Consider the following 26725-nt stretch of genomic DNA (forward strand, 5'->3'; position numbering starts at 1 on the left):
GGTCTGGCAGGCAGTAGGCAGGCAGGACCGTAGGGTCTCTCCAAGGAGCGGGGAGGTTTTTCTCGCACTCCCCTTTCAAACTCTTAGCTTTGGGCAAGACCCAGGGAGCAGCCATGGGGAAAGTGGGGGAGGAGCTCTCCGGCCCTTTGGGGGACGATTTGAGGAAGCCCCTAGAGACGGGGAGGAGTTCCTGGGGGTTGCAGGGGAAACTCAGCACTGGGGAGTTGCTCCACGCAGAGAGGGAGGAGCTGGGCCTTTCCTTCCCCCTCCGCCCCCCTCCCCCATCGTGGCAGGCTGTGGAGGCTGGGCCAGGCTAGACGCCCCAGGAGGGGGCGGTGGCCCTGGCTCTGGGCCCGCCGGTGCAGTGCAGTAGGGCTGGATCCAGGGGCGGGGAAGTGCCTGGTAGTTATAAGAAGCAGCCAGGGCACCGAGGCAATGAGCTATCGGCTCAGCTGGGCTCGCAGCAGGACTCGGGCAACAGGCGCTCTCCCTGCTCTAGCCCAGCCCCGTGCTCCACCGCCGCTATGGTTGCTGTGCCCACTGCCTGGTGCTCCCTCGCTCTGGCCCTGCTCGTGGCCCTGCACGAAGGTGAGCCATCCGGTCTCGCCTGCTGCAGCAGCCCCCGGGTCTGCTCAGCGGTGTCTCCCCACCCCTGGGGACCGCGGTGCCCCATGACCCAGCTCCAGCTATACAAGGCCGAGCCCGGCAGGAGCCCAGCGGCAGCAGCAGGGGGCTTGGCCAGTACGGAGGTGCTACTGGGGCAGGGCAGCAGCTGGCCCTTCCACCTGGCTGCTGAGGCATACCGGCTGGTCTGGAGCTCCTGAGCAGCGAGAGTACCAACTTCCTCCATTATGCAAGAGGAGGAGCCTGGCAGGTCCCCCTGTTCCAGCTGTGCCAAGCGTCCTGACCCACCTCTCCACCTCTTTCTCCCTCCTGTGCACGCAGGCAAGGGCCAGGCCACTGCCACCCAGGAGCAGCCAGTGCCCACACCCCGTGCCCGAGGCTCCCACCTGCGGCCTCGACGTTGCTCCTGCAGCTCCTGGCTTGACAAGGAGTGCGTCTACTTCTGCCACCTGGACATCATCTGGGTGAACACTCCCGGGTGAGCTACCGTGGGGATTCAGGCAGGGCTGCAAAGAGTGGGGGCAGGGGCAGGGGGCTGCTGGCATGCTGGGGAACCTCAGGCACAACACGGCTCTCCTGGGCCTCCAGGTGGGAGCACTGGGCTAATAGCAACAGTTAGCAGTTATTGTTTCCACTCACACGTGGAGGCTGCCTGGGCGATATAGAGGGCTGTCTCGTGAGAATTCTCACAACAGCTTGGTGAGAAAGCGCTGGCTCCATTTTCCAGACCAGGGTACTGAGGCTCAGAGAGGGTAGGTGCCTTCTGCAAGGTCATACCGGAAGGAGTGAGTGGTAGGTGGAAGGTCCGGCCCAGCTCCGGCGGACAGCAGAGCTCACGCCCGCTCTGCCTTGCCACCTCAGCACGATCTTCTAAGTAAAATACAATTAATGACAGCGCCCACGTCTCAGCTGCGCCAGGCCCTGTGCCAAGCACGGCTCGTGCACCATCATCTCGTGAACCCTCCATCCTCCCCTGAGGCAGGTAGTGGTGTTGTCCCCAAATGACAGATGAGAAACCTGCCCTTTGTCACCTGGTGGAGCCAGGGTGGGAGCCTAGGCTGTCTGTTCTGTCTGCACCCGCACTGCCTCCGGGCCACTGCATACTTCGAGCTGAAGTTTCTGTGTGCATTTGTGTTTTTTTCCCCATCCCCAAGTTGCAAAAGACAAGAGAAGCCCAGCACGTAAGCGTGTGTGGAGCTAATCCACATCCAAACACTGGCTCGGGGTGGGAACCCTGCCAGTCCCTGCCTGTCGGGTCTACCTGGAGTCATTACAACTCCAACCACACCAGCTAAAATTAGCCCTGGCACCCCAAGGTGCTGGTCCAACCAGCCACAGGGCCCCTGCCCTGCCCTCGGCCCGCCTTGGCTAGACTCTGATCTGAAATCAGTCCCACCTGGCCTCACACACATGCATGCACACGCACACACCATTTTTAAGTCAATGCTCTAAGACATACATGTCACCCCTCAGGCAAGTGGGGACCAGGAAGGGGCAGCTTAGCTATGAGCCTGAGCGTTTACTCTGTGAGGTGGTATTTCCTCCCCCCTGCAGGGCAAGCTGCAGGGACTGCCTGGTTCCATCAGCTCAAGTTCCTGTCTGAGAGCGGGCGGGGCTGGGAGGGTTGGTGGTGGGCAGAGGCCCAGAGAGGGGAAGGGTCTCTGGTCCCGTCCAGGGTTACCTGGCACCTAGGTAGGAGCCTATAGTGGGACTTCTTAAGGTCAGGGGCTGGTCTCCTTTTGCTGCAACCCTGGTGGCATCTGTGGCCATCCCAGTGTGCAGTGTGGACAGTCCCTACTTGCCAACGGCAGTGATTTATCTAATCCCCTCCCTCTCCTCCCTCTCTCTCTCTCTCTTTTCCCCTCTCTCTCTCTCTCTCCACCCTGCATCACTACCTCACTGGCTGCCTGCCCACAGACAGACAGCTCCTTACGGCCTGGGAAACCCGCCAAGACGCCGGCGCCGCTCTCTGCCAGGACGCTGTGAATGTTCCAGTGCCAGAGACCCTGCCTGTGCCACCTTCTGCCATCGAAGGCCCTGGTAAGTGGGCACTCAGCCTGCAGGGGCCACGGGTGCCTGCCAGCCTGGACCTGCCCTAGGCAGCAGGGTATCTGAGAGGCCAGCAGAAGAGCAGAGGAGAGAACGGGGAGATGGAGTGCAGAGTCCTAGGGGCCCATGGGCATTGTCCCTTCCTGCAGAGAACCAGTCCCTCCCACTGCCCAGCTCTGGGGGCTTCTGAGAGCACCATGTCTCACTCCTGGGCAGGAGGGATTCTCCCCAGGCAACAGCTGAGGCATCCCAGGCCCAAAAAGGGGACAGGGCTTGTCCTGTCGGTCCACACAGCGGGTCAGAAGGAGAGTTGGGCTTTAGCCTTGGTCTGTCTGACCCAGTCCAGAAGGCTTCCGATTCATCCCTGAGGCGCAGGGGAGTTTGGAGCTTTCTTAGTGGAGGAGTGACATCTAGAACAGGGAGGCCATGGCCCCATTTCAGAGCCACCACAGAGTTGCTGGGGGCCTTTACCATTCTCTTAACTCTTTGGGCCTCAGTTTTCCCATCAGTAAAAGAGTGGGAAACTTTGTTCTTTCCCTCCGCCACTTGGAGCATTGGGGGAAAGCAGAAACTGGCCTTGCAATCCCAGCCTCCATTCCTGTGATGATTTTCGAGAAGACTCCTCCTCTGAGACTCAAGCTGTGGCCCCACCCCTGCCTCTATTTCCCCCACAAAGGGCCACATCAGCTATGGGTGGCCAGATTCTCATTAGGCCAGCCACCCAGTGGTGTCTTTCTGAAGCTAAGAATACATTCCCGGTAGCTCAGTTCTCCCCACCTCGCCTGGGAAAGGAAGGACGCCAGGTGCACGGGGTGGAAATGGATCTGTTCCTGAGGGCAGGTCCCAGTCGGGTGGGGGAGGGGCTGGGCCTGCAGCCAGGTGGCCCTGGGGCCCTGGACAGCCCCTCACTTGCGCTCTAATGCTATTCATTCAGGACTGAAATAGAGGCTACCCCAGGCACTGGGTCCTCTGCAGACGCGTTCCAGGGTGACAAGACGTGGACCACTGCGGGAGAGCTGCTCCAGCAGCTGAGGTAGGGGCACTGCACGAACTATGCACCTCCCGTACGCCCTGCCCACTTCCTCAGGCTTCTGTTGTTCCCTCTAAGAGGCAGGACTGCGTCCCCAGTGGGCAGTTAAGAGAACTGAGGCCCAGAGAGGTGAAGGTACTTTTCTAAGGTCACACAGCAGTCTGGCATCTGGCTGACTCCGGAGCCTTTTAACTGCTGTGCTCTTCTTTACCACCAGGCCGGGAAGTAGACTTTTTAGAGGGTTTGAAGGTTCTTGACTCTGGAAAGACCGCAGGCGTTCCTTCTAGCTGTGTCTCTCTCAAGCATCTCCCATGTGCTGGGGTTCAGAGGGGCCAACTGCCCAGCCCGCTCCCTCCCTTTACCCTAGATGGGGTCCCCTTTATGGTGAACTCAACATGGCTCTGCTCGAGGGTCAGCACACAGGAGGAATGTCTGTCCAATCAAACTGACTCAACAGAAACCCTGTACCTGGCCAAGCAGCAGCATGACTAAGGGGCAGCTTCTGAGCCAGGACTGCCTGACTTGAACCCAAGCCCTGCCACAAACAAGCTTTGTGAGCCTGGGCTCGTCATCTAACTTCTATGTGCTTTAAGTTCCTGTTTTGAAACAGGGACAGCAGTGCTACCCATGTCCTGGGGTTGATGGGAGGTCAGGTGATTTGACAAAATGATGCACCTGGAGTTGGGCCTGGCCCGCCGCAGGAGCTCTGCAGGTGTCAGCCATTTTTGTCCCCGTTCCCTCGGAGTCAGCCAGTGCTGGGGCCCCCGCTTGGCTCCACAGGGGTCTCCATCTTTGTGGGGAGGCAGAAACACAGGAGAAAAGGCAGGATGGTGAGACGGGCAGGATCCAGCATACGCTCAGGAACTGTCTTAGGATAAGAAAAGCAGATAAGACAGCAAGGGCATGGCCCTCTGCAGTGGGCTTGCTCAGGCAACCTGCACGGCCCCCTTCCCATAGTGCAGGGCCGTTTTCATCTGTCAGGCCCAGAAAGGGGCCCAGGGAGGTCGAGACCCTTGCCCAAGTCCCCACAGCAGGACTAAAGCCAGCCTCCTGGCTTCTGGGCTAGGACACTTCGAGCCAGGACAAGGCCGCCTGGCTGTGTCCCTCCCAAGGGTTCATAGGGCAGCCAGGGGCACCCCTGTTCGTCTGGACCCGTGTGAGCTGGAACGTGAGCAGTGGGAGTTGTAGTCGGTGGAGTCTGGGTGAGGGGAAGGGGAACGGCCTGGGAGGAAGGGCATGAGCAATGCTACAGAAGAGGGAAGGCAGGGCCTGGCAACAAACACTGGGCTGTTCTTGGCCATCCGGTCATTCCAGCCACAGTGGATGTTGAACGTCAGCTCTGTCCGAGCCCATGTGGGCAGAGAAGCCTCTCAGCCTGGTCTGGCCTGTCGTTGGGCAGATCTCGTTTTCAGGGCCGGTGGCTACCTTCTGACTCCGGGGCAGCAGTGATTAACGGTGTCATCCCCGTTAGTGCTGCCTATCACAGGGAACTCTGGGGTGGTCCATATCTCCTGAGATGCTAAACTGACCCTTCTTGATTCCAGGGACATTTCTTCTGCCAAGATACGCTTTGCCAGGCGACAGCAGGAGGCCATAAAAGAGATCAGGCCCACACACTCCAGGCGAAGAAAGAGATAGTGTTGGGAGCTGGAGAAACTCTGGGAAGAAAGTCTGCATGGAGATGGGAGGAGAGAGGCAGCCCAGGCCAGAAAGACTCTCCTCCTGCCTCCTGGGCCAGGGAAACGTGCCTGCTGGGACCGGCACGAGCTCTGGCCTCCTCCCCCATGAGGGAACCGCCCTCAGGCAGCTCCAAGACGTCGCACTGCCCAGGAAAGCCTTCAACTTACAGGCTGCAGAGCAGCCTCCTGCCCGGACTCTGGCCCCACATCCTTCCTGAAAAGAACTTAGCCTGGAGGCCACGTCCTGAGAGGGGTCCTGCCTGTTGGCTACAAACCAGGAGTGACACACAGTGATGGACACTCGCACCTAAACCAGCCCTGAAGACTGGACAGGTCTGCCCAATGGCTGGTGTCCTGGATGCCCTCATCTGTCCCCTCCGGCTCTCCCTCCCCAGAGTCCTTGTACCCTCATACCCTCGGGGCGCTCCTGGTGAGAAGGGCCTATTCTGCTTCACCGTCTGTACATAACTTATTTGCTATAAGAACTTTGAGAATTCCAGTTATTTATTGTAATGTATTTTTTTAAACTCTCAATTATTTGCCTTCAAACTTATGTTTGTAATAAACAGTGAAATGGTTTTCTGGTATTTCATCTTGGCTGAGGCAGGGCTGGGGGGGCACCTCTTGCAAAGGGGCTACTTGGAAGTTAGGAGGACACAGGAAGGGGGAGGAAAGGGCCTGGGGTAGGTGGCCAGAGCCCTGGGTTCCACTCCTTGTTCCCTTGCTAGGCATGTCTGGCTGCTAACCCACCCTCTCTGGACTTCTGCCTGTGATGTGCCTGGCAGAAGCCGCTCTGATACCCAGGATTCCAGGACCTACGTTCCCCTCAGACCAGGAACTGATGGCCAGGCTTCTCCCAAGAACAGGTTTGGTGACAGCCAAAGCCCACTCAGCTCCAGCCGCCCTGCGCCACCAGGGGCTGCTGGGAGGCCCAGAGCAAATCTACCCAGTGCAGGGGGCTGCGGCTGAGTGGATTCCACAGCTGTGTGCAGCCCCAGGGGCCAGCGACGGATACTGCGGTGGAACCACGGCCTGGCCCTGGCCCCGGCCCTACGTCTCACCTTGGGCTTTGGGTGGGGTCCTGCTAAAGCTGGGTCGACACTCCTATGACCGAAGAAGTCTAAGTCTCTAAGACTGGGTTGGCCAATCCCACCAAGGCCCAAGAAGAAGCCCACCTGGGTCCCAGGGGCAGACAGCAACTATAGGGCCACCCCCGCTCACTGCCACCTGGCCCCACAGCCTCCCTCTCTGCCAACCCCCCTGTGAGCAGGCAGTCCCCTTTCCTCCCGGTTGGCCTGTGCTAGAAGAGGTCTAAGCCAGCGATCGAAAATAATTATTTATATGCTGCTGTAATCCTGCTCATTCCCTGAACCCATCCCTGACCCCTAATGGAAGAGTGACATGATGACATACTGAACTCCTACTGTGTGCTGGCACTTTACCCAGAGTAAATCACTTTGTCCTCACAATAACCCTAAGACATAGGTGTTTTTACGATTCCCACTTTATAGATAAGAAACCTGATGCACAGAGAAGGCAGCTGACTTGCCTAAGATCACCCAGCAAGTACATGGTGGCATCAGGATTTGAATTCAGAGTCTATAGTACAAATGCTTGTATGTGTTTAATAAATATTCATTGGTTGAATTTGTGGATTGTCACTGCATGTGACCTTGAACAAATATCTCTTTCTGAGCCTCAGTTCTTCTTTTTTTAATCTGTAAAATGGGAAACAATAGTCCCATGCAGGACCACCTCGCAGGGCTGATGTGAACACTAAATGGGCACGTTCTGGTGCTGGGCTCAGCCAAGGGCCTGATAAGAGGCAGAGGCTGCTTGTCGGGCCGTCAGTCACCGGGGCAGGTGCAGGGCTAAAGGACCTGAGAGAAGAGAGGGCCTGGGTGGGCGGGTTAGGCAGAGACGAATGGCCAGAGAAAGTCTAGACGAAGTCCACTCCCACAGCCTCAGAAGAGGAGTTAGACTAAAACCAACAGAAAAAAGTCAGAAGGGAACTCCAGACAGAGGGACCAGGAAGGGTGAGGGTATGGCAGGGAGACAATGGAGTTTCCCACAGAGGACCCCACGTGGTGTGAGCGTGGTGATGGGGAGTGGGGGGGGCGGGCAGCCCAAGTGAAGCTGGAAAGGCCTTGAGGACTTTCTCTTGGGGGCCATGGGGAGCCACAAAGGTCTGTGAGCACAGGGGACCAGGTCAGAGCTGGGCTTTGGAAACAGGCCACCAGGGGGTTACACGGAGCAGGAGTGAATGAGGGGACTGGAGGCAGAGAAGCAAGGTCACAACCAGCCCCCAGGCATCCACGGTCTGTTCTAGGTGGGGAGAGTTGGTGTAATGTGACCTCGTCGCTTCCCAGCTGCTTCCCACCAAAGCCCAGGGGCCAGGGCACACCTCTCAAACCTCAGCTGAGCCCGATGCCGGGGCCTCACTGCCTGGCAGCCGGCAAGCACCTTCACAATGCCCCTGCACCCGCTGGAAGCCCAAAATAACAGCCAGTGGCCAGGAAGGCGGCTGAGCGAGGTAACACTGGGACGGCAGGTGCTACGGAAGCCTGGCAGAGGGTGACAACGGCCTGGCTGAGGGTGTGTCGGGGAGCAGGCACCTCCTGACCTTGGTACGGGCTCTGGTGGCTCTGGCCAGAGTTCATAGATCAGCGACCCAAATGATTCAGAAATAGAGATGATTGAAGGGAGGAGAAGAGGCCCAGGAAGCAGGCAGAGGCGAGGTGACAGTGCAGTCCCCTGGAGGTGGGGGCCTCTGCGGGGCTGAAACAGGTGTCGCTCTGGCCTTCCTTCAGATGAGGAGTTTGTGGGGCCAGGGGACCATGAGCACTCCAAGTCTGGGCCTGCTTCTAGACCACATCCCAGGTAGTGAGGGCCTGGAAGCGTGAGGAAGGTGGGTAGAGTTTGGCAGAAAGAGAAAATTTGTGAGGAGCAGCTGCCCAGGGGAAGGGGACCCTCGGAAGAAAGGTGTCGACATTTTAGGAGGCCTGTCTGGATTTTGTGGGACAAAGCCTCCCCTTTCCCAGAACTTCCCATAAATATTTAACAGGTTTTATCAAGGTTTTTGGAGCCAAATTTGCGTTCCTTTTGATGGGCACACCAGGCAAGGCTGGGCCAGAGGAGGGCACAGAATGACCCTGATGTGTTGGGGTTCCGTGCACCGACGGAAGCTGAGTCAGAGGGAGTTCAGTCCCATGTCCAGAGCTCCCAGGCCTGTTACACACCCAGGCTGCAGCTGGGCCCCTTCCCTCCCTAGCTGCCTCTGCCCCCACCCCCTCACTCGGGAAAGAACCTCAAGGAATTATGGATTCCTTGTAAAAATGCTGGATTTTCACTTCAGAAAAGTCATTTGCCTGTCAGGGCAATAAATCAACAGAACGGGGCCATCCATCCATTCAACAGTTATGAATGATCCTCTCTGGAGACTCCTGCGAGCGAGACGGGCACAAGCCCTGCCCCCCAGGTCAAGAGGAGGGCCCTGCCAGGAGACAGAGTTCACTGTTGGGGTTCAAATAATCGCTAACCTCTGTGGAGCGCTGACTAAGTGCTTTCTGCACGTGAATCGCTTGCTTCCTTACACAACCTCCTGTAGCAGGTTCGAGCCTCACTGGCCCCATTTCGGAGAGGGGGTAACCAGAGGGTAAATGTGCTCACAGTCGCTCAGCTAGTGTGTCGCTGAGGTGGGATTTCAGCCTGAGACTCTAAACTCATAAGCTGTACTGTCTCTCTGATAGGGTACGTCCACCCTATGATAGAGCTCCTAGTGTGGGGCAGCCCAGGGTGGCTTCCTGAAGGAGGTGACATCAAAGCCAAGCTCAAGGGAACCAGTCAAGCGGAGGAGGAGGGTGGGTGTGAGTGTTCCTGGCAGAGGGAACAGGGTGAAGGGAGTTGCTCTCAGCCCCTTTCAGGGAACAAAAGAGGAAATGGGCAGGGAGGAGGCCGAAGGGGCAGGCAGGAATGGGCAGTGCCCTCCTAAGCACTAGGTGGAGGCTGAGCGCTTGGTGTGGGGGAGGGGGCCATGGGCAGAAAAGGCAGAAAGATCCACGGCAGCTGTCACCCCCTGCGCAGCCTCCTCGGGGTCTCCCAGGGGAATGTTACCCTGCCCTCCAGCAGGGGGGTGTGTCTTCGCATCAAACCACACTCATGGCGCTCAGGGGTCTCACAGGCTGGCAGAAAAGGCAGTCGGGGGGAAATAAAGGGACAGGAGGTGCAGTATGTACCTCATAGGCTGCCCTTCCAGTTGGTTGGGGTGGGAGGGGAGGGAGTGTTTGGGTACAGGGAGGATTCGCACATGCTGGGATGGGGGAAAGGGTATCACAGCTGGGGGGAGAGTGTGAGGCATGTCTGGCCAGATCATGGAAGAATCCAGAGAGAGGCAGCCGGCCTGATGGGCAGGAACCAGGTTGGGAATTGAGTCTATTGCCAGGAATCTGAACTTGAGTGATGGGGAGCCAGTGAAGGCAGCTAGCAGGGGAGAGCCAGGACGGAAGCTGGCCTCGGGCTGCTGGCTTATCTCTGTCCCTTCCACAGCCAGCCAGTACTTCCAGCTCAGGAGGGCCCTCCCAGCCTCTCTCAGAGGGAGCAGAGTGTGGGCCTCACCTCGCCTGCCAGGGACCTGAGCCAAGAGCCCTCAGCAGCTCGGAAGGGGGCCATGTGCAGGCCCGCCGGAGCCCTGGAAGAGGAATGCAACCTAATTAATTCTCCAAAGCTCAAGGGCCTCGCCTTGTGGGAGCAGCTGCCAGGACAGGCCTGCCAGGATGCCACCGGCCCGGCCTGTCGATCACTCAGTACTGAAGACAGTGAGGGGGACAGCAGGAGGGAGCAGAGAAACGAGGGCTCGGGGGCCAGCCCCCGGGCTCCAGTAGGCACGCGTCCTCCGGCCCCTTCACAGGTGATGATGATAAAATAACAGTGATAGTAACAGCCCACAGGCCTTGAGCGCTTACAGTGTACCCAGCTCTGTGCTGAAAGCACGTTGTGTTCACTCATCTCATTGTTACCAAGACTACTGACTGAGGTGGGTACGGTCACTCTCTCCACTTTGCTGACACGGCAACGGAGGCTGAGAGGTGAACTTCCCTGTCCAGAAGGCACAGGCAGGGCAGCTGGGATTGGGGTGCATTGTCCTAACTGCCATGCTGGACTGACTCGGCAGGGGAAATCGAGGCCCCAGGAAGGTGGGGTGCCTTTCTCAGGAACAGCAGACTGAGAAAGGGGCGCAGGATCCTGAATGCGGTGAGGACCTGCTGGGGGGGGAGGCCACACCCCTCAGCTCGGCTTGCATTGCTTTTTCCCCAGGTTTCCCATGGGGCTCTTCTCCCCTGGACCTCAGGTCACTGGCAGGGACTCGGGGCTCACACTCCAGGCAGGTGGAGCAGCAGGAAGTGATCCTGCTCCCCGGGGTCTCTGCCTATTCCCTGCCCCAGAGGCACGGAGACAGCACTGCCAACGGGGCAGCCCAGAGACTCCTCCAGACCCTATGCCCCCTGCACAGGGGGACATGGGGGACAAGAGAGGCTCAGAGTGGGGTAGGACCGGGGTCCTACAGCTGGAAAGCGGCAGAACGAGGACAGGGATCCAGACTGCCCGGAAGCTGAGGCTCTGACGGCAGTCTCTGTTACCTCACCCACCCCGAGGGGATGAGAGGAACAACCCAATTCACTAATAAAACCCCCACCGAGGCCTGACTGGTGTGGCTGAATTGGCTGGGCATTGTTCCACAAAGCGAAGGGTCGCAGGTTCAATTCCGGGTCGGGGCACATGCCTAGGTTGCAGGTTGGGTCCCCAGTCAGGGTGTGTGCAAGAAGCAGAGGCAACTGATTGATGTTTCTCCTTCACATTGATGTCTCTCTCCCTCCTTTCCCCTCACGCTAAAAATAAATAAATATATTTCTTAAAAATCCCCACACAGATGGTATTTCATGTCTCAGGCACCCTCTTAAGTATTTTATTTAATATAAAAATGTTCCAAAACAAGATTTTATTCATGGTTACATAATATATCATCATAAGGCTGTACTATAATGCATTTGAGGTAACAAATGTATATTAAACTTTGTTCAATTTCCCACCAATAAAATAACAGTGTGTGCTACATTTATACATAAATTTCATATTCATCCCTAATTCTCTTTTGCTACATATTTTTATTGAGATATAATTCACACCATAAAAATCAGTCTTTTTAAAAATATTTTTTTTATTTACTTTCAGAGAGAGGGGAAGGGAGGGAGAGAAACATCAATGTGGAAAGGTGTGTCAATCGGTTGCTTCTCACACATCCCCAACTGGGGACCCGGCCAACACCCAGACAGGTGCCCTGACTGGGAAACAAACCAGCGACCTTTAGTTTGCAGCTGGTGCTCAATCCACTGAGCCACACCAGCCAGGGCAAAATTCACTCTTTTAAAGTGTACAATTTACAAATTTATATAACCATTAACACCATTTAATTCCAGAACATTTGTATTACCCCCCAAAGAAATACTGTATCCTGCCCTGGCTGGTGTGGCTCAGTGGGTTGAGTGCCGGACTGCGAACCAAAGTGTCGCTGGTTCAATTCCCAATCAGGACACATGCCTGGGTTGAGGCCAGGTCCCCAGTAGGGGGCGTGCAAGAGGCAACCACTCACTGATGTTTCCCTTTCTTTCTCCCTCCCTTTCCCGGTGTCTATAAATAAATTAAAAATCTTTAAAAAATAAAAAAAGAAATACTGCATTCTTTAGCTGTCTTTCCCCATGTCCGGTATCCCCCAGACTCTAGAACTTACCAGTCTACTCTGTCTCTGTGGATTTCCCCATTCTGGACGCTTCCTACAAATGGAATCATACACCGCGTGGCCTTCTGTGTCTGTCCTGTCTCATTTAGCCCCACGTCTTCAAGGCTCACCCACGCCGCAGCGTGTGTCCATACTTCACTCCTCCCCGTGACCAGACACAGCTCCACCGCAGAGGGAGACTGCATTTTATCCGTGCACCCCCGGAAGGACATTTGGGTTGTTTCTGCTTTGTGGCCTAAGCACCTTATTTCAGCCCTCAACAACTCTTCGGGGAGGTGCTGCTGAGCCATAATACAGACAAAGAGACTGAGGTCCAGGAAGGTTAAGTAAGCCTTCCCGGGTCACTTAGCTCAACAGTCGGGGGCTTTACCCCAAGAGTCTAGTGCCAGAAGTGATGACTTTAACCATTGGGCCGTGCCATCTCCCCAGTCAGAGTAAGACAGCGAAGGTCAGCACCCACAGCGAGCTGCACAGAGGTGATGCCAACTGGCCGCTTAGCCAAGGGCAGTGGCGTTCCTCAGCAGCATGTCTGAAGGTGGCGGAGCCAGGTCTACCCAACCTAGGACAGGGCCTTCAGGACACTCGGTGATAAAGAATTGCTACCCCAGCACATAGGTGAGACTCCCCAACACAGGGACGGTGCTCCATGCCTGGGAGGGCCTGGCACCTGGAACCCACTTCCCCACCGGTCCCCAGCTGGCAGGCTGTGGCTCCTCGCCTGGACCCAACGTTCTGCCACTGGGAGGCAGGGGGAAGCATCCTTGGGTGGGGTCAAGGTCAGAGCTATAGCTGCAATCAAGGCCACTTATGACCTTGGATGGGTCTCTCTGCCTCCTCAGGGCCTCCATCTAATGAGACAAGAAATCTTAATGCTTTTTACAGATTATTAAGAGAAATCCAAATGTTTTATTAAGAAATCTTCAAATTACAAAGCAAGACAATAAATGCACAAAAGCTTATGGCTCAAAAACAAATGAAATAAAAATACAAGGAACATCTAGAATCAAAATTAATTCTTGACACCCACTGTAAAGTACTATCAGAGGGGGTTATGTCACCTTTCTTTTATGAATTCAGGTATGCATTTTATATCTAATTTGTAAAAAGATTTTATTTATCTTTAGAGGGAGGAAAAGGGAAGGAGAGAGAGAAGGAGAGAAACATCGATGTGTGAGAAAAACATCAATTTGTTGCCTCTTGCATGCGCCCCAACCAAGGACCAGGCTACAACCCTGGCAGGTGCTCTGACCAGGAATTGAACTGATGACCTTTTGCTCTATGAGACGACACCCAACCAGCCAAGACACACCGGTCAGGGCTGTATCTAATTTTTATACGATATTTAAAATAATAAATGGAGCCATCACAGCCAGTCTGAACAGCCGCACCATGGTCCCTGGCCCAGGCAGACCCTCGCCCACCTCCCCAGCCACCCTCTGATGCTGTGGGAGCCCTCCCTCGAGCGCTGGCACACATGCACGGCGGTGAACACCCTGTCTGTACATCGTTGTCCACAGTGAACAGGTTTTTAGATGGGAAGCAGCTGGATCAAAGGACATGTACGTTTTAAATATTTTACCAAAAACGAGGTTCCAGTGCACACTCCTGTCCCCGCTGGGTGGGAGCAGGTGCCCTCTTCCTCATGTCCCCTCCAGCACTGTCTGCTCTGATGCAGAAACCAGTTCTTCCTAAGGTACCCAATGTGCAGCAGAGACATACCTGCTGCTGCTTGGGTGGATGAGGACAAGGGGCCTGGAGGATAGGGCCTCTCCTCCCCGGCTGGTTAGAGGGCCCCTCAGCGTCCTCCTGCGCTGCTGGGATCTAGATCCTGCTGGGCTCCCCACCTGCCTCTCTGTGGCTAGCATTTGCCCCCAGCCTTTCAGCTGCCCCTGCCCAGGGAACTTAGGGATGGAGAAGGGGCTGGCTGGTCTCATCCTCAGCTGACTCCACCGTCTCTGAATAAATGTGCCTTTGAGTAGGGCCCTTCAGGGGACGGCATCGTCATTGGAAAGCATGTGGGATGGGAGATGTTCGGCATCTGAATCCGCAGGTGTTTTGAAGAGGGGAAGCCTGGGGCACACTCATTTTCCTCTCAGCCTGTGATCCAAACTGGCCGTCTGGATCTTGCCTGTGCCCGGGCTTTGCCGTGTAGACCCAGGCAGGCTGCTGTCCCTTCGGGGCTCCAGGTTTCCAGCTGCAAGGCAGGGAGATCCCTCCCAGGGAGCAGGTGCAGAATCTGCTCCACTGGCCATGCGCGTTGAGGTGAAAGGAGGGCTCCTACTGGGAGGTGGCAGACTGCAGATGGGAGGCGCAGGGAGGGCAGAGGGAGGAGCAAGCCCATGCTCCCTCCAGGCCAGGCATCTGAGGCCCCCTCCTGACGACACTGATGCAGCATGGTAAGCTTGATACCTGGCTAATAGGAGACGGTGTGTGAGCACACGCACACAAGGTACACCTCTGCATGAAACCTGTTCTTCTGTGTTTGTGTCTTGCGTGAAGGGTTTTCATGGGTAATCCACACATGTGCCCAGTCCTGTGCATGTTCATGTGCACCAGCATATGTGGCTGTGAGAGCCCCTGAGTGTGGAAGTCTTTGCCTGGTTATGGTTACATAGAGGTGTGTGCACAGATGCACCTACATGTGTGTGCATGTGTGAGGATGCATGTGTGTCTGCCGGATGTGCATACGAGTCCATGATTGGAGCATACAGGTGCACAAGTGACATGAGCATACACACAGGGGTGTGTGTTTGTGTCTGAGTATGTGTGAGGACATGTGCATGACATTTATAGACGTGCAGATTGAGTGTGTGCCTGGTATGCACACACAGATGTGGATCCAGAGGCGCTTCAGTGTGTGAGGGCAGAGCTGTGTATGGAAATACTGTCCTGTGACCCTACAGATGTGAACATATGTGAGTGTTCATTTGCACCCCAATGGCCACCTCCAGGTCTGCAAACACTGACATTCCCTCCAGGGCCCATCCCCATGTTGCCTGGACCTCTTTCCCCTCCTCATACTGAGGAACAAAGAGAGGGACATTGTCACTGTATAACCTCTGAATGTCTTGCTTTATTTACAGGCAGAACAGTCACTTAGTAATTAATAAGTCATTACAAACCTTACTGATTTCAAGAACAAACACATCACAGATGCAGTACTCATATGGAATTTGAACAAAAAGCCCGAAGTGGTGGATTTCCCAGCCCCAGCCTGCAGGGAGCTGTCCAGAGTCAGGGATGGCAGCATTGGCTCTGTGCATTCAGGGGGCAGACAGGGAAGGTGCAGGAGGAGCCAGGTTTCCAGGGCTGCCCACCCCTAAGCTCCATCCTCAACCCCACACCCAGGAAGATTATTGTCCTTCTCCCAGGGTCCCCCAGATCTGGCTCTAGTGGAATTTGGGTCGTGGGCATATCAAACAGAGCTCTGGCCAGCCCCCACCTGGACAGTGACTGGACAGGCCACAGTCCCACTCAGCCTCCATTTTCTCATCTGTAGCCCAGAGGTCATCACACTTCTCTAGAAGCTGAAAATACAAGCTCGGACATCTGCCCCGTCTCTCTGCTCACCTCCCTCCTGTGCCCAGAACAATTTCTGGACTTCAGCCCACTCCACAGGGATCCACTGGCTCCTCCCTTGGCCTGCCCTGCCTCCTCGCCCCAGGCCTGCCCCACAAACTTCTGCACACCTGTCAGAGCCCATGCCTCAGTCCCCACCTGCTGCATATTTGTCTGTCTCCCTGAGTAGACTGTGAACTCTCAGGGCAAGGACATTCCTGGGTCCCCAGAGCCTACCCTGACCTGGTATGGCTTAGCTATCACTCACTGTTGGATTTAAAAAATTTCAGATAACGAGGGAAGGTGGGGGTAGGGCTCTGGGAGCAGCAGTGTTTGGTACACACAGCAGGTCATTGCATGAGTCAGCCGCCCCCTGCCCTGCAAAGGGGAAACCACTGTTTGTGGATTTCCACTGATACCCACACCACCGCCCTACATTTACAAGTCTTATTGCATTTGACCTTCACCACACACCTTGGAGGCCAACACTATTTTTATTCTCACTTTATTGATGCAGACACTGACCCTCAGAGAAGATGAGTCAGGCCCAGAGCTGGGACTCTGGAGCCTTGTCCAGGTTTCTTTCCTCTTTTACTAGCCCTGCCCACAACCTCAGGCACTAACAGGTGTTTGTGACTCTGCCCTCAGGAGCAGCCCCTGATCAGGTTGGTGGTGGGACAACTCTCAGGCTGGCTCTGCCCCATCTCCCGGAGCCCCATTGCCCACCTGTTGCTCATTAACTTGCCTGCCTCACTTCCCACATTCTTTAGGGTTTCCTGGAATCACCTTGCGAACAAACTCCATGCCCTCGAATCTTGGTTCAAGTCTATTGCCAAGAGCCCCACCCATGACCAGGGGCAGTTGCAGTGCAGCTGTGAGTCCTGGGCAGCCCAGAGAGCCTTGTTCCAAAGGGGCCTCTATCTCAGGGGCCATGAGACCCCTGCAGGGTCAGAAGCAGCTCAGGCTGTTTACTGGAGGGAAAAAGGGCGTGGGTATGAGTGTAATAGGGCTTACCTCCGGGCCTGACTGCACCCACACCCCCTCCCTTCTGCAAAAGTGTACCTCAGACAACTCTGGCCCTGCGGGCACCAGGGCAGACCCCTGGCCCTCTGAAAAAGTCCAAGGCTCCCCACCGGCCCTCTCCCACCCAGCCCCTCTGGCCCGGGTCCATTCAGGCAGCGCAGGGAGCTTACCTGAGGTAAGGCCCTGGAGGACAATCTGAGCAACTCGTGTCCTTCTCTGGGCCTCGGTCTGCCCTTCATCATGGTACAGGGCCTGGGTGGGGCAGAGGGAGGGGATGGAGTGATCTCAGCACCTCTTTGAGGGCTCCCGTTCTCCAGTTCCGCCAGGAAATCATCTGTTCACAAAACAATGGGTGTGGCATTATCTTGACCCTCATCTCTACACACTTTCAAAAGAGGGTATTACCAACCCAGAGCAATAAAGTTCTAATGATGGAAACCCTAGTTTGGGAAGAGAGATAGCTTGACTTTGGGGGTTGGCCTTTCTTACACCCCTCTAATGATGCCATGTCTACCCCTAGGTGGGCAGGTTCATGAAGCAGAAAAAGCATAGGCTTCAGCACCAGACAGATGTGGACTCAAATCCTCAAAGAATCCTCTTAACTCCTCTGAGCCTCAGCTTTCTGGGCTGTGAGATGGGCTGACAATACCCACTGGCCCCAGAGAAGCACGTTCAATCTTCTTTAATCCTCTCTCTGGTGAGGAAACCACTCTGATCCCCAGTTGACAAATGGGAGCCCAGAGAAGATCAGGCAGGTGCAAAGAAGGTCAGCCCCTGCTCGGGGGAGCACGACATGGTTCAGGACCTTCCTGTCCCTGCCCCCTGCTACCCAGGGGACTCTAGGCCTGGGCTGCACCCTGTCCACACCAGCCTTCCGCTGCCTGGCCTATTCCTCACCCAAGACATCCACTGACCTATTTCTGTATCTGACCCATGGGGCAGCTGGGGCTGGACCTATAATTATCACTTCTCTGGGATACCTTTGGCCTCAAGAATGTTTGGACCTGGGCCAGGAGGTCAAAGGACCCACGAACTATTCCTTCTCCCTAGCGAAGCTCTTAGAGCCTCATGACACCTGGGATAGGCAGGCATGCCCCAGCCACAGAGGGAAACTGAGGCCTAGAGTCTTCAGCAAGGAGGGGAAACCAGTGCCCTCTTTGATTATCTGGAGCGGGGATTAGTACAGCAGTAGATGAAAAATGAAATCAAAATAAGCAATGGGTCAGCAATTCCTCTTCTAGGTGTGTACCCCAGAGAAATGCCTAGATATGTGTGCCAAAATATGTGTACTAGAATGTTCACAGGAGCACTATTTAGGATAGTCCCAAAGTGGAGACTACCCAAAAGACCAGCAATGGCAGAATAAATAAGTAAAGTGAGCTACAACTACACAAAGCAATATGGGTGATGTCACAAACCAAGTGCATAAAATGAAAGAGTGCATCTTGTAATAGTTCATTTCTACATGGTTTGGATGCCGCTGGAAGTCAGTAAAGTGGTTTCCCTTGGTGGGTAGTGAAAGGGGGCAGGAGAAGGCTTCTGGGGTCATGGTCATGTTCTGCCTCTTGATCTAGCTGCAGGATGCATGAGTGCTCTTCTCAGCTTAGGAACTGCATCAAGTTGTACATTTAGGGTTTGTACACTTTTCTGTTTGAATATTATGCTCTTGAACTTTATCTAGCTGAATCTTATGGTATGTACTCTCTTGTGTCTGGCCTCTTTTCTGCAACATTGTGTTCCTGGCATTCATCCATGTTGTTACATGTAGTAGAGTTTGTTCTTTTCATTGCTGTATAGTACTCCGTTGCACGAACATACCACAGTTTGTCTATTGGTTTTATTGTTGATGGAAGTCATACTGTTTCCAGTTTGGAAGCTACTACAAACTGTGCTGCTTTGAACATCTTTTGCACCTGACCTTTAGTGAATGAATGTATGTATTTCTGCTGGGTATATACTTAGGGATGGGATAGCAGGGTCATACACTATACACATCCTCAGCTTGGTTAGATGCTGACCCAAAGTTCCCAGAATGGTTTATCATTTCACACTTCCATCAGCTATATGACAGCTTCACATCCTTATTGGCATTGGTGCAGTCAAACCTTTTCCCTTTGGCCATTCAGTGGATATAAAATGGTATTACATTATGGTTTTCATTTGCATTTCCCTGACGCCCAGTGAAGTTGATTGCCTGCTTGGATTCCCGAGAAGCAGATCCCGAGATAAGCATTCAAGAGAAAGCAGCTCAGTTGGCAGGTGCATTAGTCAGCTCAGTCTGCCATGATAAAGCACTACCACGGGGTGGTTAAAACAAACAGAGCTCTTTATTCTCTCAGAGTTCTGGAGGCCAGAGTCCCAAGACTGAGCTGCCACGAGGGTTTGTTTCTGGCAAGACCTCTCTTCCTGACTTGTAACTACTGCCCGGCTGTGTTCTCACAGAGCCTCGCCTCCGTGCATACATGGAGTGGGGGCAGGGGGAGATCTCTGGTGTCTCTTTCTCCTCCTATGGACACCAAGTCTATTACGTTTGGGCCTCATTTAACCTTCATTACCTCCCTAAAGACCTTATCTCTGAAAACAGTCACACTGGGGTCAGGGCCTCAACACAAGAATCTGGGGCAACACAATTGAGTCCATAACAGCAGGTGATCCAGGAACACAAATAATGGAGTGAAGCGAGAGGGAGTAGGGAGGAGGCCCCCGTGTGTGAACAAGCAGGCTACTGCCTTGGGCATCCGGAGTGTCACCCCCAGGGAGACTCTGGGAGACTGCCACAGAGTGACACCACCAGGGGCAAAGGAGCTGATGTTTTATGCACCAACCCATGTCAGCCATTGGCTGGGAGCTGCTTTGGGGAAGGAGGGTGGGTGCTAACTCCTTGGCATTTGTGGCAGTGCCACCTTGCCAGGTTCCTGAGAAACCTGGGGGCTCCGTCCCAGCTGCAGGCGCTGGCCTTGGAGGGAACACGCGCTCCAGCAGGTTTTCACAGGCCAGTAACGGCCGGGTTCTCACATTTTTGAAGGGCTTCTCACACGCAGCTGGACTGTGAAGGGTGGGTGTTGGAGAGGGCCAGAGAGGGCATTCCAGCAGGCGGACCAGCATGGAGGGGCGTGAGACTGAGGTCAGGGCCAGAAGAGACTGTACCACGAGAGGCAGATGGGAAGGTCACCCCTTGGGGGCTCAGGCACCCCATCTCTATGCCTATGTCCTCAGAAACCCAAGCTGGGCTGTGTCCCTAAGGTTATCCCAGAAGGCTATGTTCCAGCGCCACCACCCCCAAGTTTCCTGACTGCCGTCAATCCAGCCCCCCACTCAGCAAGCACCCCCAAATCCAAGAATGCCCCTGTAGCTGAAGACACATATACCACCCCCAGCAGAGAGGCTGCAAGCCAGGCCTGGGCCTTGGCCAGACAGCAAGGGCAAAGGGACAGCATTTCCAGGGCAGCAGAGGCCCAGACACTGTAAGAATAGGGAGAGTCAAGGGTAGACCCCAAGGCCGGTCCTGAACGAAGGACCTTGAGCTGAGTGTGTCCTAAAACGCTGAGTGGACCACCTCAGGCTGTGCAAACTCAGACTTCACTGCTCCCCTGAGGTCCCATCGCCAGCAGAACGTCTGTGTGTTTGCACTATCTGCAATGCCCACACAAGGGTCAGGGAGAGGCTGGGCCAGGGCTTCGGGCCTTGCCGGGCGACCCCCTCGCTGCTTTGGCCTGCGTTGACTGGGCGAGTGGGAACCACAGGCAGGTCTGAGCAGGGTCCGACTGCTGTGCACAGCCATCGGCTTGGAGCACAGCCCGACCCAATTCCGTATCCAAATAACAAGCATCCTCTCTACAGACAGAGGCGTAACCCTGACGGAGGCCTGTTTGTTAGCTCAGCCTTGCTTTGACAAGCCACATCCCCCCATTAACCCTGCTCCATCCATGGGGCTCAGGGGAGACCACCTCCCCACAGGCCCAGGCAGGGGGACTCGTGAACTAGGCCTGGCCAACCAGAGCATGCCCCACCCACCCTGGGCACAGTGATTGACTCAAGGATAAACGCAGGACCCAAGGCAGGCAGAGAGCAGTCTTCCCTGAGACTTGCTGGAGCTCCCAGGAAACTCTCTTGTTCAGAGACTGGGAGCTATAAAGATGAAATTGTAGCAGCTGGTGGGCATCTTGCATCACATGGAGAAAAGCTTCCAAAACAAAACCAAAGACACAGAGAGGGAGAGAGGCAGGCTTAATGGCGTCAATTAAACACCTGGATGCAGCATTGCTGCGGTTCTCGGACTTCTCATTTGCAGGAGCCCATAGATTTCCTGCTCCGCTTAAGTCTCGTTAGTCTCAGGGTTTCTGTCACCTGCAGTCTAAAGGATCCTGGTTAAAACGCCAGGTGAGAACACAGCCAAGTGTTCACATTTGGTTAAAACGAGTTCACTTGGTTAAAACGCCAAGTGAACACAGCCAAGAAAACATTTCTGCACCTTCGTGTCCCAGAGATGCACAGGAACGCTGGGAGCTTCTTTTCAAAGGGCCACGCAGCTGGGCCGCTGCAACGAGGTGGAGACCCTCTTCTGTGGCCCTTCTGTGAGAAGTGGCCATTGGCTAAGCTGGAATAGAGCGAGTGCTTCCCACAGTTTGTGTTCAAGAGTCCGAGTGTCCCCTCGCACAGGGGTGGCCTGGCCAGCTGCCTCTGCCCGACTTCCCAGGGCACTCTGGGAGGTGAAAAAGACGGCGGTGCACTTTTCCGACCAACCCTTCTGGGTCCGTTCAATGACTTTTCTCTTGGCTGAAGTGTGGGGATCGGAGCCACGCAGACTCAGGGAAAGGGGAGAAAGCACTGTGTTGTTGCCGCCCCCAACGTGGATGGGCATTGACAGCACGTCGCTGAGCTGATACACAGTTGTTAATCCAATTGAGATCAATAAACCACCTGCATGTCCATCAACAGGGGTCTGGTTAAATAAATTACAGTGTGTGGATGTAAAAAGAAGCGAAGTAGCTCAAAATGTACTGCTATGGGAATATGTCTGTAACGTATGAAGTGTTAAGTGCAATTTTCACAGTCATATCTCAATAAAGGGTTTTTTAAGCAATTTTCAGAATGATATGCATAGTATATGCCCATTAAAAAATAATACCTGGCAGTTCTGTCACTTACAGGAGGCTTATCATTTATACACTTAGTTGTGAAATAAGAGAAAAATAAACGGCAATGAAAAGTAACTCATTCTCTTCCAGGATTCAGTCACTGCAAACTTCGGTTCCCTATCAGAGCCCTCTCCCCCTCACTGGGCGTCTCCCTCCCGTGATGGGGTCTAAGAGCTGGGAGCTCAGCTGTCCTCCTGGCATCCAGGAAAGGCCCCTCCCTGGCCTCAGGTCACCCTCTTTGAGAGGGTGGCTCATATTGCTGGTTCTGAGCCTCAGTTTCTGCCCTAGCTGCTGCTACCTGTGCAGCAGGTGAGGCCTGGCTATATTCTGACTTGGGCAAGACCCCCAGCTCCAGGGATGCTGGACTGACCAGGATCCCTAAGGTTCTGACTGGGACCTGAGGGTGGGGGTGGGGGTGGAGGGGGTGGTCCTTGTGCCCTTCTGGGCCCTCCCATTGTTGGGTGCTGGGAGATGGGGGTCTCCTTTCCACATCACACAAGAGACAAGCATGACTAGGGGCACTGTCCCCACTGTTCTCTCTGCCCGAACACCCTGTACCGGGTCCAATGCTGGCCTCCGAGAAGATAAGTCCACTTCCGGAGCCCTGGAACTTCGGAACGTGATTTGGCACCAGGGTCTTTGCTGATATCGTTAAGTCAAGGGTCTCAAGATGAGATCATCCTGGATTATCTAGGCGGGTCTTAGATCCAAAGATAAGTGCCTGTATAAGATAAAGGCAGAGGGAGATTTATCACAGAAGGAAGATGACTCAGAAACGACTGAGGGAAGACTGATCAGAGCGATGCACCCACAAGAATGCCAGTGGCCATCAGAGACTGGGAGGGGCAAAGGACAGATTGTTCCTGGCATCTTTGGAGGGAGCACAGCCCTGCTGATACCGCAGTTTCAGACTTCTGGCCTCCAGAACTGCGGAAGAATGAATTTCTCTTGTTTTTAAACCACCAAAGTGGTGGTAATTTGTTATGACAGCCCTGTCTTCTGTTGCCCTGTCTACTGTACTGTGGGCGTGGACCAAACACCCCTCCAGACAGTGTCCTACAGCATCCAGAGTTCTAGAAGTGAGTGGAAGCCCCCAACCAGGATTCTATAATGTCCACTACCCCCTCCCCAGGCTGGGGCTCAGAAAGAAAGGTGCGGCACTCGGTCCCCCAGGCAGCCTCTTTGCCTCGCCCTTGCCTCTTGCAGAACTGTCTTTCCACCTCCCCTGTGGCTCATTTGAGAAGTGGAAGCACTGCCCACCCCCCACCCCCAAGCCCAGCAGGCGTCTGCCTTACATCACAGCCTGAGTTTGCTGTGCCCGCTCTTGGCACCTTCAGGAAAGTTCTGGGGACGGATGACTTTACCACGTCCTTACACCAAACGGTATTGATTCTCTACCCATCTCCCATTCCCCTGCTCCTCCTCTCAAAAATGGCCCAGTTTCCATTCTGGAATTCACTTTGAGACCCTATGTGGGGGGTCAGAAGCTTACCAAGCCTCAGCCTTCATTCCCCTTTCTATTCTCGTTCTAACTATTCCATGTCTGCCTCTGGCTGAGTAGGAGGCAAATCTCTCACAGGGAAGTTTGATCAAAAATACACATTACTGTACTTCCAAGAAATTATCTACCTTCCACTAACAATCACACGAAAACCTGGGGGAAGACCGTCCACACTCTTCACTGCGGTCACCTCCGGGGAAGAGTGTTGGCGAAACAGACCTCCCTCTCCAGGTTGGTATCGCTGTCATGCTCGAATGTTTAAAGGAAGGACAAAGGGCACTTGTAATTTCAAGTCCTGAGGATTCCAAGGCGACACGGGGCATCGGAGCCCCCGCGAGGGCCTGTTGTGGCTCCATGACAATTACACGGATGTGTATGCATGGGGCAAAGCAATGGCCTAAGGAGGGTAATAATTTCTTTTTAAGTTAGATTCAGATTTTCACCAGCTGGCACCAGCCTGACCCTAGCTGAGGGAATGTTTCCTGCCGCAGAAAAACCTCACCCAGAGCTTTGCCACATGGTGGTTTGCAAGACTTTGGAATCTCCTGGGAGTCAGGAGCGGTGGGGGAGGGGGCTCTCACTGCTCCTGCTGGAGGGGGGCCATGTCCCTCTTGGCCTGAGCTGCGCACCTTCAGCATCTCCAGAGGCATCTCCAGGCTGGGGACCAGAGGCCACAGCCCAGACCCCAGAGGCCCTGTTGTCCCCTGCTCTGCCCCAGAGTCCCTGTCACCCCTAAAGCCCTGGCTTCAGGATCCTGCTCACAGCTTCACCCTAGTTCAACAATCAACCCAGAAGGCCTGACTCTGACATTCCTCCAGGTTGGTGAAGCCAGGAGCCGCAGGATGGGTGGAAGAAGCCTCTGCCCTGGCCAGGGGAAATCCCAGGCCTGACCCCATACTCCCCAGGAAGGGCTGAAGAAGCCGGGCTCTGGGCTCAGCAGTTGCAGAGGGAAGAAGAAAGATAGAGCTAGAGAAGAAAGTGCCGGGGACATGCTCACCGTGCCCACCTCCCTCTCCTCCCTGGACCTTGTCCCTGGGCTTGGTCCCTGGAGTCTGTGCCTTTCCAAAGCCTCTGGCTCTGGCATCTGGAAAAGCCTCAGTGTGGAGCCCCAGTGGGTACCATGTGGCCTCCACTTCTAGAATCTCAACTCTCAGAAAGGCCAGTATAGAGGACTTTACACTCCCTGGCCACCCCTGTCTGGGATTAAAGTAGACCTGGATTTCCCCCACGCTCATCTCCCCCATGAAGGGCTGGGCTTCCACTGAAAGACAGTCTGTCCCCCATGGGTACCCAGACCCCTCCTGAACCCCTAAACATCTTCATTCACCCTTGACCCTTAGCTGCCTGGATAGCAGCAGCCCTAGAGTGTCCTGACCCCAGTGTGGCTTCCTGGGGATCCTGGGGAAGCCTCTGTGCCAAGCCCTGTGCGGGGAATCCGGTTCAGAGATGAAGGTCCTGTTTCTGCCCAGGGCAGCCTGGTCCTTTGGGGAGATGGATGTGCAGTGGCTGCCGTGGGCTGCACAATCACTCAGCCTGATGCCCGCTGGACTGTGACATTGAATTGAGGCCAGACTCTGTCCTCAATAAGCAAGTCAAGTTCCAGCGGGGATCTGCGTGGACACACTCACCAGATGCAGCACTCCTCCCATGTGTTGCCCCCTTGGGGTGGCCCCCTGTGAGCATGTTACCGAACCAGCCACCCCCACTCCACGGCTCGGTAAAGCGTGATTCACCATATAGCACCGCACGTCTGATTTGCCCCGTCGGCGGCCTGCCTCCCCACACTGAATGCAAGCTCGCTCTTTGAGGGCAGAATGTCGGAGCTGCATCCCCAGCCCCCAGGACACTGTCTGGTGCACAGTGGACACTGCCTGTGTATTTGTGGATTCCGTGTATGGGGATGAGGGGTGGGGGTTAAACATAATTCTTGTCCCTTCCATTCCCTCACCGGTTACCTAGCCAAGCTGTCCCCAGGCTCTATAGAGAGTGTTTTTTCCTCTCTTTCCTTCTCTGCCATCTTTCCTTCTCCCCCTCCCCAAACTCTAAGCCCAGCCTCACCAGCCCTTTCTTAGTATTTCTTAGTCTCCAGGGCCCAGGTGGAAATGTCCTCTCCTCTGCGAAGCTGGACCAGATGCCTCCCTGGCCACAGTCACATTATATATTACTTGAGCTTCCCTTGCTCAATACTGCAGTCATTTATCTGCTTATATGTCTGTGCCCCTCCCCCCAACCCCCATGCTGCCACTGCACCAGAACAGAAGGTCTTCCAAACTGGGCTGAGGCCAGTTTCTCTCTGCATGTCCAGGGGGTCGGACAGAGGGTCGCACTGGGTATAACACTAGAGTTCAGGAAGTGTTCGCTGGATGAGTAAAGGGGTGCAAGAAGAAATGAATGAGCTCCCCCATCAGTGAATGGGCATGGGAAGGAGCAGGCAGACGCATGAATGAGCCAAAGAAGTTACTGTGTGAATGAGTCAGTGACAGAGGGGAGAAGGAGGGGGAGGGAGGGAATGGTGAGTGAGCCTGTGAAGGAGGGATGGCTCAGAGGGTTCCCAGCTTCTCCAGCAGCCCTGGCATCAGTGTGTCCCTGCCACCCCTAGGCCTGTGCTCCGTGCCAGCCAGACCTCACAGTGCCTCCTCCCAGAGCCAGCTCACGTCGGTGCTGCTCAGCACACACTCCCTGATGCTGGCCAGGCCCTGCTCTGGGCCATGAATCAGACAGGGCCCTGCCCTGGGGCCACCGGGATCGAGGGCAGACAGACAGCCTCGTAAATTAACTCGATGCCATGCTGGGCAGATGTGTATTCTGGCAGGGCAATGTGATCGGGCCGGCTCTGCAGCCGGGGCAGGGCAGAGCCAGGTGGAGGGACCTGGGAGAGCCTGGGAGGGGGCACCAGACTGCAGCACTGAACCTGGAGGGAGGGGGCCGGGGGAGAAAGGGCACTCAGGGCAGGAGGGACAGTGCCAGCAAAGGCACAGCAGCTTGGGGATGCAGAGCAGGGGACAGCATGGTGGGAGATGGGACCACAGTGAATGCTGGGCCTGGGCAGAGGAGTTGGGCGTGGCAGGGCCTGAGACAGGGACCCAGGAAGATGAAGAGCAGGGCTGTGGGCTGGCAGCCTTGTGTGTTTCAGAAGGAAGATGTGGGAATCTCCAGGAAAACGCTAGAGGGAACATACACATCGAGGAGTTTCCAGGGTGCCCAGCGCTGGGTCCTGCTACAGCTTCGCATAATTTTGCTTCTGGCTTCTCTCCACGAAGAAGCCACAATCATCCTCCTAGACCTAATACCCGCATCAGCACCCTGAGGTATTTGGGGACCCCAGACAGG

At 55.1% G+C, this 26725-nt stretch overlaps 1 protein-coding gene across 2 annotated transcripts; it reads left to right on the plus strand.

The window, feature by feature from the left end:
* Nucleotides 1–392: 392 nt before the first annotated feature.
* Nucleotides 393–5960, plus strand: EDN2 (endothelin 2). 2 transcript variants are annotated; one of them, XM_037032539.1, is made up of 5 exons: nt 393–588; nt 946–1102; nt 2542–2664; nt 3608–3706; nt 5248–5960. In XM_037032539.1, exons 1-5 carry the CDS (start codon nt 525–527, stop codon nt 5339–5341), a joined length of 537 nt encoding a protein of 178 aa, XP_036888434.1. In that variant the 5' UTR covers nt 393–524; the 3' UTR covers nt 5342–5960. The 2 variants fall into 2 exon arrangements, with proteins under 2 accessions (XP_036888434.1, XP_036888433.1); XM_037032538.1 differs by lacking the exon at nt 393–588 and having other exon boundaries at nt 605–1102.
* The last annotated feature ends 20765 nt before the right edge of the window (nt 5961–26725 follow it).

The sequence above is a fragment of the Sturnira hondurensis genome, unplaced genomic scaffold, assembly GCF_014824575.4.
Source record: "Sturnira hondurensis isolate 20B ecotype Veracruz unplaced genomic scaffold, ASM1482457v3 Scaffold0021490, whole genome shotgun sequence".
Taxonomy (NCBI): Eukaryota; Metazoa; Chordata; class Mammalia; order Chiroptera; family Phyllostomidae; genus Sturnira; species Sturnira hondurensis.

Bases quoted from the DNA above. Each gene is read 5' to 3' on its own strand.
- EDN2 (XM_037032538.1), top strand. From the start codon at position 852: ATGCAAGAGGAGGAGCCTGGCAGGTCCCCCTGTTCCAGCTGTGCCAAG. The intron at 1,103-2,541 runs GTGAGCTACCGT...GCCTGCCCACAG, and splicing joins ATCTGGGTGAACACTCCCGG to ACAGACAGCTCCTTACGGCC. The intron at 2,665-3,607 runs GTAAGTGGGCAC...CTATTCATTCAG, and splicing joins TTCTGCCATCGAAGGCCCTG to GACTGAAATAGAGGCTACCC.